We start from the raw sequence: 14740 nt of genomic DNA on the forward strand, positions 1-14740 counted from the left end.
GTTTCTGCTCCACAGGATCCTAAATAAAGAGCAAATCGATACTTAATTATGAGAGTTTTGGAGACAAAAGTTAATTATGATCCTTTAGAATAATATGTTCAGAATAATAAGATATCCGCACTTGTTCAAACGGATTAAAAATTGGAGCACTTAATTTTTTAGACTATTGATATATTAAAAATACAGTTAAAAAATTAACTGCTTCAATTTTCAATCCGTTTAAACCAGTGTGAAGATCTTATTATTCTAAAGAGACATAATTAAATTTTATTTCTAGAGCTTTTATAATCACGTTTTTGCTCCATAGGATTACAAATATGAAACCTAAATTTTTTTTCCCTCCAAAACGGTACTGTTTCGGGGTGTGGGTAGAGGGTACTGTGCCTCATGGCACAACAGAGCCCCGCGTCCCAAAAATCTCAATGCCGGGCAACGGTTCTAGTTATCAAATGAGATAGTGGTGAATCTTGAACTTGATATATTGCAACACATTTTGCATAGTTTAGGGTTTAAGAATGCAAATAACCCACCGAATTTTCATCAAAATGTAGAATTTTGTCGGTTGGCCTTCAATAGGAAACTTGACGTTGACTGACTGATAGTAATGGTGATGTCCCAATTCAGAACTCCGTCAAATGGTCAATTTCAACGGAGTTAAGTTCTCCCGGCAGTGGCGGAACTATATCCACTAGATTCCTACAATCCTATTCTTTTTCGTAAATCAGATATTCCTAGTCACACAATCTTCGAAAATATCATGCGATTCATGTTCGGATTGTGCTTGTACTTTTAATCTTTTTATTGCAGATTTTATTAGTACTAATTTACAATTTTTATGTTCCGTCTGACTTGTCCTCAAATTCTCGGTCACGCATTCGTACGCACTAGACAAATTATGTGACTTTAGCCTCTACCTTTCCCTTTCCCTTTCTCATATCTAAAATTATCCATTACTCACTGTCGGTTTCGTATAATATTCTTAAAGCAAATATGTTTACATATATGCATGGCGAGAGAGAGAGAGAGAGAGAGAGAGTAAACAAGGGGGTTTAAGCAGCAGCAGAGGCTGTGTCATAAATGGGAAACAACCACGGATGTTTCAGGAAACGAAACCGTTATGCCCCTACTAACGGCTCTAACCCTCATCCTGAAATTCGTCCCTCCTATAAAAAGGGTTCCTCGTCATTGCCCAATCCGGACATGGCCTCCTCTTCCTCCTCCTTGAAACTGCCTTACCCTCACGCCGACTCCTCCTTGCGAGCTCTCGCCGCCCAGGCCGAGGGGTTCGGCCGCTGCGCCATCGGCGGCCTCCATGGATCCCTCTTTCATGTCACCACTCTAGCAGGTCCCATCTCTCTCTCTCTCTCCCTCTCAACATGTCTATGTGCAAATTGGGATGTCAGTTTTTCTTTGCTGTGATGCCCTCATGCTTTGGATCCTTTTAACGGTTGTATAGTTCTTTCGATGTTTAATAGTAGTAAATTCTTTTTTGCCGATAAAAAAACATGTCTATGTGCAAATTGTCATGTACCACCTATATTGTTTATCCGTGTTCATAAGTTGGTGTTTAAGTCGCGTTCTTGATTGGATAGAAAAATGATGGATTTTCATGTGTTTAATTGCTGGAATTTTCAATCTTTTTACATGGGGGGATAAGAATTGAGAATTTATGAGAATTGCTGAAAAAAAATGATGAAAGTGCGTTTCTTTTTCGACCTTAGTGACTTACAAACAAGAATGTGGAGGTTTGACTCCCTTCTTCAGCAACTCTATAGTCACAAGTCCCCGCAGGTAAAGTGTGTGAAACGATTGTGAGAGAGAGGCAGTAGGGATTTGTTTGAGGTGTGCACTTGCTTGTCCGGGAAACTTGCATTTTCGAAGAAATATATAAATATACGAATCACAATGTTCAATGGCCCCAAAAGCATACGCAAACACATACATGCACACACGAATGCATACGTAGCCGCAGAGAAATATTAATGCACATACAATGAGCATTCTTCACATAAATGTTATTGAGGGATTTTTTTGGGTGAGGATCAAAATATCAGGGGGTTTTGTGCTGTTTGGTATTGTTATTTGTTTGTTCTGTCTTCGCATAATTTTTGTTGATTTTTCCTTTATTTGATTGGTTTCTCTGTCAATTGCGTACATGTGCATAGGGTTGCGGCCCTTGTGATTATGAAGATTCAACAAGACTTAAGTCATTTAACTTGACGGGATGTTAACAATTATATTCATTGAGATGTTGCTGCAAATGTAGAAATGGATCATGTTTTCAGTGCAATGCAACGTTGTTGGAGGAGAAATTGGTAAACATTAGCTCGGTTAAAGCAAATCATATAAATATCTTTTGATTGGTGAAGCAAATTATCAAAGATCCTTTCCCCACAAATTTATTAAAAACCTTCCATAGGTAGGGCAATGAACAGTGTAAAATTGCACAGCAGAATCTGTAGTGTAATCTTGGTATCCCTATTCTCAATTTGTATTAGACCAATTATATCTGGCTGTCAAAGGTTTGGCGAAGGCATGCATGTAGTTTTCCAAAGTATCATGCAGAGGTTGAATTAATGAATTTGCTTTGCTTTGCTTTGTTAACATGTCAGATTTTTGTTGTTGAACAACATGGAAATATAATGCATGTACAATTCATATTTATGCTATTGCAGATGATGGGCCAGGATCACTTCGTGAAGGGTGTCGTAAGAAAGAACCTCTATGGATTGTCTTTGAAGTTTCAGGAACCATCAATCTTTCATCTTATTTGAGTGTGTCTTCTTATAAGACCATTGATGGGCGTGGACAGAGGATAAAATTTATGGGGAAGGGCTTGAGGTTGAAGGAATGTGAACATGTGATTATATGCAATCTAGAGTTTGAAGGAGGTAGAGGACCTGATGCTGATGGAATTCAGATCAAACCTAACTCAAAGCACATATGGATTGACCGATGCAGCCTCCGCAATTACGATGATGGACTGATTGATATCACCCGGGGAAGCACAGATGTTACAATTTCTAGGTAAGCTGATGACTCTAAAGCCTATCGAATTATGTTTTGCAGTGAACTTTCTGAAGTATGGTACACCTTTGTTCCAATACGCTGACATTAGCTTTCCAAAATGATTCAAAATTTTCTCTTATAGTAAAAACTATGAGAGATTGGAGCTTTAGCAGCATCAAAATATGTACAAAATTGGTCATAATGCTTCTACAAATGTTCTTTATGTGAACAATTGAACAAATACGTCTGGGATACGACACAAGGCCTGTCCAATAAATTTACTTATTGCTAAGCAGGGGACACACCTAGGACACATCGGGGCTACCCGTGTCTCAATTTGGACACGGATGGAAACATGTTAAGGATCAATTTATATATTGAAAGCTAATTTCGGGCCTATGATATTCCAAAAATATGAGGAAAAAAGTACGAATAAATGAGTTATGACCAAATAAAACCCTCGTAACCTCGTTAAACTTGTAATATTTAAGAAAGAAACAAGAAGAATTGTAAAAATACTGGTAGTTTTAGATATTTCCAGATCGAATGATCATATAAATACCACCTTAATATATGTCCTAATGTATACATTTTTTTTACCGTGTCCCTTGCCATGTCCGTGTCCCCATTTATTGTTAAGCAGGGGACACACCTAGGACACATCGGGGCTACCCGTGTCTCAATTTGGACACGGATGGAAACATGTCAAGGATCAATTTATATATTGAAAGCTAATTTCGGGGCTACGATATTCCAAAAATATGAGGAAAAAAGTACGAGAATAAATGAGTTATGACCAAATAAAACCCTCGTAACCTCGTTAAACTTGTAATATTTAAGAAAGAAACAATAAGAATTGTAAAAATACTGGTAGTTTTGGATATTTCCGGATCGAATGATCATATAAATACCACCTTAATATATGTCCTAATGTATACATTTTTTTTACCGTTTCCCCTGCCATGTCCGTGTCCCCATTTAATTAGAATTGTTGTGTCCTTGTCCATATATTTGTCCCTGGTTCTTGGGAAACTGTGTTTTCGTTTCCGTTCCTCGCACTGGAACAATCTGCTTTCCAGGTAACTTAGAGCTGAAGCTGAATCAATAGTCTTTTTATGCAGATGTCACTTTTCAAAGCATGACAAGACAATGCTTATTGGAGCAGACCCTTCTCACATTGGCGACAGATGCATTCGAGTGACCATTCATCATTGTTTTTTTGATGGTACTCGACAGAGGCATCCCCGTGTCAGGTTCGCAAAAGTACATTTGTACAATAACTACACCAGAGACTGGGGCATTTATGCTGTCTGTGCCAGTGTGGAATCACAGGTCAAGATTCTTTGAGCAGCTGATTTCCTGCTTGTTCTTCTGTACTTGTTTGAGTTATTCAGTTTCCAAAGATGTTTTACATGACGAGCCACTTCTTTAATTAACGTAGTAAATTTTTGGCCTTCAGATATATTCCCAGTGCAATATATACGAAGCTGGACAGAAGAAGGTGGCTTTCAAGTATCTTAATGAGAAGGTAATATATTTCTGTTGACATTCTTTGCATTACATTTCTGAAATTTCACATCATTACCTCTAGTTCCAATTGTTGTTGAGGTAATAGGTGTTGATGTGATAACAGTGGCACAAATTTCCTTATGTTCAATGGAAACTCTATCATGCCCTGTAGATAGCTGGAGGTGTCTTTAATTTAGTGGGGATATTTACTTGGAGTTTATTTCGCGTCTCCTGTTAAATTGGTTTAAATTGAAAGATTTGGTCTAAGGATTGTTATGTGTGAAACTTGTTTGGTAAATTTTGACACATGAAAATCAAGTGAACCAACGAGAACATAAAACTCATGCTGCTAAATTTGGTCTAAGGTTAGCAAATTTAGGTAAGACCTTCCTAGTGAAAAAGGCAAAACTAAGTACCAAATGCCCATGCTTAGGATCGAAGGGATGGTGAAATTATAATGTTCTAAGGCCTTTATTATTTCTGTGAGATGATGTAGAATCTTACTTCAATACTGCCGTATGTTTTCCTCTTTTCATTATGAACGGAAAGTGAAGATCTACTCTGGTTGGTGGTGTTGTAGTTCCTGTTAGGCATTGTACTAATGTATTGCTGTTGTTGGTACATTCTTCATGCATCTTCGCGTGTTCAACTTTATTGGCTGTTTCTATGTTGAGGTTGTTATTCCAAAATGGAAACTGGATTTTCTTTTGCTTCTTATACCACCTCTCAACCTTTAGTGCTTTGTATTGGCTGCATCTCTACTCTGTAGGTGCTTTTCTTTCGGTTGCTTAATATTGTGTTCCAACAAAGCTACATTACCATTTGTATAACTATTGATGATTTCGAGTGTATAGGGCTTTTTTCTTTTGCTTTGCTTCGGTTTGTAGAGTTTATCTGATGTTAGCCTTGTACAAGGGTTGCATCCCCTTTTTAATACTTGCATATTAACAAAAGAAACAGGTATGTAAGGCACTGTAGATTTCGTATCATGGTGGCAACCACAATATGCTGCTATTGCGTGGCATTAATGTTCACATACACACTGAAGTACTCATGCAACATCATGGAAGGCATTTCACACTGTTGATGCTTGTAAACCAGCAAAGCATGTTCACAGTGTCTTTAGGAAACCATTAAGGGAAAAGGAACAAGGTTGTTCATCCAGGAAAAGTACAAGAAGAGCCATAAACCCTTTCATTCTGGATCGTAATTGCTTTTATATATCAAAAACCCCTTGGTTGCATATCCTCTCAATTATGTCAGTTTCTGGATGTCATGGAACCGGGAAAGCATGTCCATACATTTTTTTTTTAATTTATTGTTTTGGTTAGAGAAAGGGGTGGCCCCCAAGTTTACTCCAAATTGGCTAGAAGACTGTGTACCTCAACGTGCATGTTGGCTCAGTATCTAGGCTCTGTGGTTCTTCTCTATGTAGGACGGACATTGTGTTGGAGTTCAAGCACCATTGTCGGGCACTTGACAGACACTAACATTTTCTGGACACGTGTCCCACACTCAAACAGAAGTTTCGTATTTTTTCTGATATTGTGTTTAAGTTGGACGCTTGTGGGGTCTTTTTTCGTGTACAGATGATGGTTGATGGAATATAAAGACGTGGGAGTGATAAAATGTTCTTTTGTTGCAATACTTTAGTGAGCTACGTATTGATAAATGTAGAAAGTAGGATATATGGTACTCTGATAGTAATTAGAGGCTTGTTGTTTTCTTGTGCATTTATGATATTACGCACTTTTCTAAGCCTGTCCCCATCATCGTATCCTTCAATTTTTGGAGATTTACATGTCGAAGTGTCAGTGTCATCTCTACATAAGTACTTCTGAGAGATCTAGCCCTTCACTTGATCTTTGCTTTTCCCTTTCTTGCCTGCTGGATCATAACTTCTGGTCTAAATCGTAGTTAATGGTTTTCCCGAAAACTCGATCCCGTACGGGGACCACTAGTTACACTCCTCACTACATAGTTCAATATCTCCATACGTCCTGATGAAATCTTGCTCCACTCAACCCATTGCTGCTGAAATAGTGACAATGGAGTGGTTATTTTCCTACTGAATATTTTAAGGAATTAAATTTAAAACCCACTTTGCTTGGGTATGGTATGAGTGATCCCTTAATATAATGTAAGGATCTCTCCACCTAATAGCTTAAGCTTTTGGGTTGGATCTATAGTTTTTACATGGTTTCATAGAGGGACCCATCCCACTCGATAATTCAAAAATTTACAATCCACACCCAATGATGATAGACTCAATAAAATGCTGCATGATGATAGACCCAAAAGAGGCTATAGGTGACAGACTCTCAAACATGGTTGCACGTGAGGGGGATGGTAAGGAATACAATCCCACATTGCTTGGGTATGGAATGAGTGATCACTTAAAGTAAGGCTGGGACCTGTCCACGTAATAGCTTAAGCTTTTGGGTTGGATCTAAAATTTATGTGGTTAATAACCTTTAATGAGTAATTTGAGCAACTTTAGGTTGAGTGGTCTTGTTGATGATGACCGAGAAGGTTGTTTCATGATTCTCCATTGTTGGTTATCAATCATTGCTGCATTTCCATTTACGTCCATGAACATAGTCGAGGCTATGGTATTTGGATCATCAATTGTTTTGCTCAACTACCTGTGGCAATGACTATTTGTGCTAAAGTTGAGGTAAGGTCCATGGATACTCCTATATTTTCATTTCAAGCTTTCCTTACTGTTTCATAGTATCAGGTTCATGTGGTGTTCATTGATATAAAGAAAAATCATTTGTGGTTGCTTGCCAAGAAATTTAGGGCCACTCGTGTCTTTGACTCTTTGTCTTGGTGAACGTCTGCTCGTGGGTTGTGCATGGCTACTGCATTCCAAGCAAAGGATTGCTATGTCTAGATTTTAGAAATATGGTTTCCACCCACCGCAACCCTCTTTTTCTCTTTCCCCAACCTGTAGTCTACGAAGCTGTTGCTGAATTCTACATAGTTGGAAATGGTTCCAGCGATGTTTACTGGTTTGAATAGAGTTTCACTACAACTGAAATGTCAGGCCTTTTTTGGCTTCTGTTTTACATCGTCAAAGAGATCATGTAGTCCTGGTTAAATCCAAAGAAATGGTAACATCTATTTGTGGAACAAACCTCAGAGTTCATTTTTATTAGGCTTCTTCAGAGTTGAGTTGAATAGCTACAGTCTTATACTTGAGGTGTTGCCAAGGGCTCTTTGCACAATGTCTGTGACTCTGTTGCCAGTAGCTAGTAAGGTGCAGTAAATCTATAGTAATCAATAATGCTCATTAGTAATCAATAATCAATTATTATTATTATTTTTTTTTTTTCTTGTAAAAAAAAAATAATGCTCGGTAGTAATTTAGAATATCATTACCTTGACGTTCAAAATGCACCTGCATTTTCATTACAACTTAAACCTTTTCATCTTTGTTTTGAAATGATAAAACTATCCGTGGTTGCATTTGGTAGGCTGCTGACAAACACGAAGAAAATACTGGCTGCATAAAGTCCGAGGGGGACTTGTTTGTGGATGGGACTCAATCGGGTTTAATGACATTGTCAAGTGCAGAAAATGGATTTCATCCCAGTGGATACTACTCGTCATGCACGGTGGAAGCTCCCACGGATGCTCTGAAAAAAGCTCTACAGCATTGTACCGGGTGGCAATCTGTCTCTCTCCCAGCTGATAATCCCAAGTAACATCAAGAATGCGGTATTATATTTACACGTATACGTAATATATACATTAAACTTAAATGCGTGTGGTCGAATTATTTATTGTGCATAAGTGATGGTTTCTATGTATGGCCGTGTCCGTTTCTAGTGCTATAACTCTTGGCAATGGCATCACCTTTCACTGGTGTGGTGCTAATTGTCTTTCTGGCATGTAAAGTGCAAGCACTCCGTATTTCTAAGGAATGGTAAGGATGAAATGTATCGGAATTCTGATTCTCGTAACATTCTTATCTTTTCAATTATTCATTCGTGATTGGTTTTCTCGTGACACTATTATGTGGATCTAGAATTCTCTCTCTGTTTCTTCCCCATTGTTCTATCCCTGATGGCGTGACCCATGACCCCGTTAGATTAAACTCAAATGCAAGATAAGACAGTTAAGTGCGGTTAATGTATCCAAATGGAATTTACCAGTTCTGTCTCTAACCGATGCATAATAGTAAGTGTGGAATCAATCGGTATTCGATGTATGATACTCAAATGTGATCACTGTGAACTTTTTGCGGCCAAAATATTGTTGACAATCTTCTATAACTGTGGTGCATGTCAAATTTTGGGGCCATCGTTGTTGGTAGAGTTGTATACTCAATTCCAGTGTCTGATTCTTGAGTTAGCTCATACTCCTAATTCTTCCTGCAGAAATTAAGGTTAGAGTTCTATGTTTTTAGCCAATAAAGAAAAAGACAGAAGGTCGGCACCAGGCCAACTATTTGAGAGATTTTTAGTTGGTTCCGAATCAGGATTCGGTACCGCATAGGGTGGCGATTTTCACACTTTTTCAAATTCATATTTCCACTCCTTTCCTCACATTCATTTCAATATTTTTCTATTTTCCTTTTTTTAGTAGCGTCACTTGTTGAATTTTCGAAAGGACATTATCGTAAACTTCCAAAAAAGGAAGACCACATTATAATGCATAATACACGAGAATGTGAAAATCAATTATCTTTCTGCTAACGTTATGCGTAATGCTGCCAACAGATTATAAAGTCCAATTTTTTTCTCCTATTGGGTGGCACGTGAAGCTTGCAAAATATAGTTTGAGACGTAAATTTCTTCATATATTATTATGCGTAAGTTTTGAAAAATGGATCTCTTATTTGACATTATGGGACTGTTCTTTTTGTAGAATTTTTATGTTTACTTTTCTAGCTAGTTGAATTATTTTCTAATATTGAACGTGACATTTTCAATATTTATACACCACATGGAAATCATTGAAAAATAGTCCAGTATCCAATTTTCAACTTATTATTAATATGGAAACAGCTTTCTTATCACGGCAACTCCTGTGCTTATTAAAAGTTGGACGGTTCCAGCTAGCAAGAATGCAATAATGGCCACATATCTTAATTAGCCAAACGACTCTCTTAGGTTGCTCGTTGAAAGGCCTTAGGGTGCTCGTTAAAAAGCCTTATAGCCAAAAATTCATTACGACCACTTAGGATGAAATGATAAGAAAAATAAGATCTTTGTGCCGGATCAAACGGATTGAAAATTGGAGCATTTAATTTTTTTATATAGTTTATATATTACTCCCTCCGTCTCTTTTTAAGTGTCCTGCTTCGTAACTCCAACTTATTAAAAAGACATAATCATTACACCTTTCACATCAACTTTTTCCTCCACTTTCCCTACTTACCCATCATCATTACACTTTTACTCACTAACTTTTCAAAATAAAATCTACTTTTAGGGACAAAATAGACAATACACCAACTTTTACCCTCCTAACTTTACAAAATAGACACTTATTAAGGGACAGCCCAAAATGGTATATTGGACACAAAAAAAGGGACGGAGGGAGTAAAAACTATAGTTAAAAAATTAAGTGTTCCAATTTTTAATCCGTTTGAACCGGTGCGAAGATCTTATTTTTCTTATCATTTCATCCTAAATGGTCGTAGTGGATTTTTGGCTCTAAGACCTTTCAATAAGCACCCTAAGAGAGTCCTGAAACTAAATAAATAGTCTTAGGGTGCTCGTTGAAAGGCCTTAGAGCCAAAAATTCATTACGATCATTTAGGATGAAATGATAAGAAAAATAAAATCTTCGCACCAGTTTAAATAGATTGAAAATTGGAACACTTAAAGAATTCGTAGGCATACACTTAAAGAATTCGTAAGATGCCTACGAATCATGAAACAGTCATATCGAAAACGGATTTAACTTCTTTTTTTTCAAGAACCCATAAAAAAAGTATTTTAAGAATAACTTGCAATTTAAATCATCTTTATAAACTCGTAATGGGTTCCAAAAAATCAAAAATAAAAACTAAACAAAGAAAAGTTTTGTATGTAATAGACTTAACTGGTATGTAACAGAGTTAGAGGGAAATTGGAGGGGGGTTTGGTGTGGCGGCAGAAGGGGAAGTGTGGTGCAGGGGACTCGGACAGGAAAATCAGGACAGAGGATCCGCGGCCCTGTCTATGAGACAAGCAAAGATAAATTGATGATCTTTGGGCCGCCCGTTTTTAGTTTTGAAGCCATTTATGAATTGTTGTTCAAACTCACCTGTCATTTATAACTGGGTGTTCGAGCCAATTTATGCACACCTCGACTATTGCCGAGGCCACAAACAAAATTTTAGGTACCGGGCGAGGTGTTGTGCCGAGGTGGGGCACAACATCCAGGTCATCCGTTCGGCAATCTAACAGTCTAGATCTCATCCCCACCGTGCAGCATCCGAGCCGTTCATTGCCGAGATAAAATCTGAAGCGTTGAATTGCCGAACGGACGGCCGAGATGGAGGCACAAAACGGTGCTGTGCCCCCTCGGCACAACACTATCGTCTGTTCCAATTTTCAGTGACTCCAAAGTTTGGAACGTTCAACCTTTCTAACATTTGATCTTGCGACCTGTTAGAGCTCAAGTCATTAAACATCTCGATCTCTCATTCAATTCGGCAAAACCCCTTGGGTTCGAGTATCACTGTTACTAGTACTATAATTGTAGTGAAAGGGAATACCAGAATTAAGGAAGGTGACTGATATGGGGATGTTTACGAAAAAGAAAGAAACCCTTCATTAATTACAAGGGGCCGTGGGTAGCCAATAAAGATGTGTAGCATTTCAAAGAAGTAAAAGTATGTTTCGATTAACTCGGTGTCTGGGTCGGTTTTTACATTTATCTTTAACAATTTCGGTGTCCTGAAATTAACGACTGCACAAACCTCTAGTGGTCCAACAATTTCTCTTTTTTTGCAATCAAGTTAAGCATGCGAGCTTGGAAAGTGAGCTTCTTATTTGTTGTCATGCCCCTGCTCAAAAACTCCTCAGGGTTTGCAAAGATGCATTAATATTATCCTTGTCTACTCCATTGCAGCATATATGGAAAACAAATGAAAATCTGACAGAAATGCTCTCTTCGATCATAAGTACAAAATTTGTATAAGAACAGCTTAATTTTCTACAAAATAGAGGATACAAATCCTGAAAGGAAAGCCAAATCCTCCAAGGGATAATTAATTAACCACATAATCACAAAACGTAGCCACTTATAGTAATTATTTTACACCACCAACAGTTATATACCTCTAATATAGGTGAAATTATTCAGTAGTCCGATAGCTCGTATTACTTTACAACCACACATTCTCGTAAAATTCACGACTAAGTGTATAAACATCTTATGAATATGTGGTTTTGAAATGGCCGAGCGGTGGACTCCTGAATAATTACTCCCAAAATATTTCCTCAAATCCGTTAAGACAGACAGGGAACTCGTGCTTACAACAACCGTCGTTATTATTTACGTAATCAACAGCTTTCTTAACGAGACCGTAACGGCCGCGAATGCGACGAGTTTGAAGTAGACGACAATGACGAAGAACTCCCCGACCCAGCACCTCCGAAGAACAGATCCGACAGGTAATTCCCCACATCCTCAGGGGCATATCTGACCAAATCCCTCTCCCCCCTCCACACCGCCCTGTTCGCGTCGTAGAACTCCCTGTACGCCCCGACGACCTTCCTCGCTATCGAAACCTTGATCTCGTCGCGGAGCTTGCTATCCTGCACGACGCACACCGACTGCTTACGGTGCGCCTGCTCGAAACTCGTATTGAATCTCCTGAAGCACTCCTTCGCTTTCGCGACGGGCATCGCCGCCGTCGGATCCTCCGGCAGGGACCCGATGACGCCGCCCCATCCCAGCCGCTCGTAGTTCGCCGCGAATTGCTTGACCTTGGCCTCGTGACTAGCCACCCACTCGTCGCCGAGCAAGTACTTGACGTTGGACGTGCGGACCCTGTTGACGATGTGCTGGAGGTTGTTGGCTAGAAAGAGGTAAGAGAGAGAGACTTCCTTGTGATGCTTCGCTTTGCCGTCGAGTTTGCACAACAGGACGAGGATCAGCCACGCGAACCGGAGGGAGATCGCCGGCTCCGGGAAGTCGTCGGAGTAGGACGTGTCGAAGTAGGACTCCGGCAAGGAAGACTTCGACGGCGGGGGGTGGCCGGCGAGGATGTCGGCCAGCACGTTGCTGTAATCGGCCAGGAGCGTGACGTAATCCGTGACGCGCACGGTCAGCGGGTGTACGCCGCCGCCTGGTACGGGAGATTTCGACGAGTCCTTGTGGATTGTTGCTTCGAACTCGGTGAGCATGGCTCGTACTGACTCGCCGAGTCTGATGAGGGAAGCGATGGCCTGCGACAGGACGGCCGACGTGGACTCGAACGAGAAGATTGACTCGATGTCAGGCCACTGACCGGAGATCGCCGTGTACATGTCGAGTAACCGGAACACTTTTTCCGGCGAGTCTTTCTTCTTTCCGATCTTGGCCACGGGTTCCGGGAATCCGAACAGGATCTGGGCGCCTTCTCTGGTGATCTCGGCGAAGCACGACTCCCGGATGGAGTCCGAGGCGGCGAAGACGTGGTCGCAGAGGATTCTCTCCCCGTTGAAGAGCGTCTTCACGGCGATCTTCACGCCGCTCAACCAGTTGTTGATCCTCAACTCCAATGAGTTCCAATCCATCTTTTGGATGTGAGACGAACTCATTTTCTCAACTCCGAGCTTGTATATGCCTTCGTCGACGATCGATTTTCGTATTATTTTGTATATCTTCACGCACTCTTTGGCGTAACCGGAGGATATCATGCACTCCGCGATGGCTCTCAAATCAGCCATGGCGACGTTGGACACGTCCTCGACTTCCGAGATCGATTCGCCAGCAACCCGAATGTCGTCCTCGGCCAGGACGTCCTCGTCCTCGTAGTCCGACAAGCTGGATAGCGTGGAGGCGCGAGACGACCTGGCCGAGACGGACTCCGGATCCAGGTGAGCTCGGTTCATCGACAAGATCTGGTAAAACTCCTTCTGAAGCCGCTTCATGGCGACCTCCATCAGGCACTGGCCGCGGACGAGCTTCTCCGAGTTGGCGTCCTCGGCGACCAGCGAGTGCATGCATCTCTGCAGCTCGTTGACGCACCTGATGAAGTCCCTGGCTTCCCTCCGGTTCTCGTAGAAGAGGGAGGTGACCCTGGCGTACGAGGAAGCGTCCGAGTTCCATTTCCCAATAACAGATTCCGAGATCGTCAGGATCCGCTCCATGGACGCGTCGGATGAAATCCGCGCCGGGGTGGATGGATAATTCTGAGACAAGGAAGACGCGGATGCCTTGGACGAAAAGAACAAGCTTCTCATCCCTTTTCTCGGCATGTATATAGCTCGATCAGTTCAGTTGCAGTGTCGAACTAATAAGCAACAAAACAAAGAAAAGACGGAGCAGAAGAGAGGTACTTAACACACTTGGTGTTAGTGTATGTATTTTTTGAGCTAGCAAACGCTAAAGAGCGCTAATAATATGGTTGGGGACAATATGGGGTGAAGGAGGGGTATATATAGAGGAGGGTGGCAGTTTTAACAGTGGGGAAGGAAAAGGTAAAAAACTTGTGGGGTTGAAGAATAATGCATGGGGCATATGGTGTGTGGGTTTGGACTTTTTCGGGTCTTAAAAAAAGAAAAAAGACCCGGGGATTTGGTTGACTCGACTCTACGCGGTGCACGTGTCAACGGATGACGTGATTTCCTTGGTTGCCAAACATGATTATCAAAACGACTGTTTGGCTGAGGAAGTTTTACGTGGTAGTTACTCGAAAGTCCATACCTCTCTCCTTCTTGGAAAAAGTACCTTTGCCTCCGGTTCGGGAGATTTTTCGGTGCCGGATGTATACCATGACCCTCGACGTGGTGTATCCGAGCGGTTCAAAAGTATATTGGACGGTTTGGATTGAAATATTCTCTCTCCTCTTACTCTTACACTCTCTCTCATTTTTTTTTCTCTAAATTCGAGCCGTCCAAAACCGAAATGGACGGCCTTGATGCACCGAGCGGGCACCACGTGGTACCCGCTCGGCACTGAAAAATTTCTCCTCTGGTTCTGTCCATGCACCTGAAAAATGATTCAGTGCACCTTGGAGTAGTAACTACATATGTGCACGAGAGCTGCTAACTACACAAACAAATTGGATCCG

At 40.7% G+C, this 14740-nt stretch overlaps 2 protein-coding genes across 2 annotated transcripts; one reads left to right on the forward strand and one right to left on the reverse strand.

Moving 5' to 3' along the window:
- Positions 1-973: 973 nt before the first annotated feature.
- Positions 974-8532, forward strand: LOC131326479 (probable pectate lyase 4). The gene is made up of 5 exons (XM_058359272.1): positions 974-1345; positions 2676-3027; positions 4131-4341; positions 4469-4537; positions 7998-8532. The coding sequence occupies exons 1-5, from the start codon at positions 1078-1080 to the stop codon at positions 8226-8228; spliced, it is 1131 nt and encodes a 376-aa protein (XP_058215255.1). The 5' UTR covers positions 974-1077; the 3' UTR covers positions 8229-8532.
- Positions 8533-11641: 3109 nt separating this feature from the next.
- On the reverse strand, positions 11642-14070 carry LOC131326984 (exocyst complex component EXO70H1-like). Its single transcript, XM_058359927.1, has one exon. It carries the CDS (start codon positions 13923-13925, stop codon positions 12036-12038), a length of 1890 nt encoding a protein of 629 aa, XP_058215910.1. The 5' UTR covers positions 13926-14070; the 3' UTR covers positions 11642-12035.
- Between the last annotated feature and the right edge of the window lie 670 nt (positions 14071-14740).

This window comes from Rhododendron vialii, chromosome 5a (assembly GCF_030253575.1).
Source record: "Rhododendron vialii isolate Sample 1 chromosome 5a, ASM3025357v1".
Taxonomy (NCBI): Eukaryota; Viridiplantae; Streptophyta; class Magnoliopsida; order Ericales; family Ericaceae; genus Rhododendron; species Rhododendron vialii.

Bases quoted from the DNA above. Each gene is read 5' to 3' on its own strand.
- LOC131326984 (XM_058359927.1), bottom strand. From the start codon at position 13,925: ATGCCGAGAAAAGGGATGAGAAGCTTGTTCTTTTCGTCCAAGGCATCC.
- LOC131326479 (XM_058359272.1), top strand. From the start codon at position 1,078: ATGGGAAACAACCACGGATGTTTCAGGAAACGAAACCGTTATGCCCCT. The intron at 4,342-4,468 runs GTCAAGATTCTT...TTTGGCCTTCAG, and splicing joins GTGCCAGTGTGGAATCACAG to ATATATTCCCAGTGCAATAT. The intron at 4,538-7,997 runs GTAATATATTTC...TGCATTTGGTAG, and splicing joins TCAAGTATCTTAATGAGAAG to GCTGCTGACAAACACGAAGA.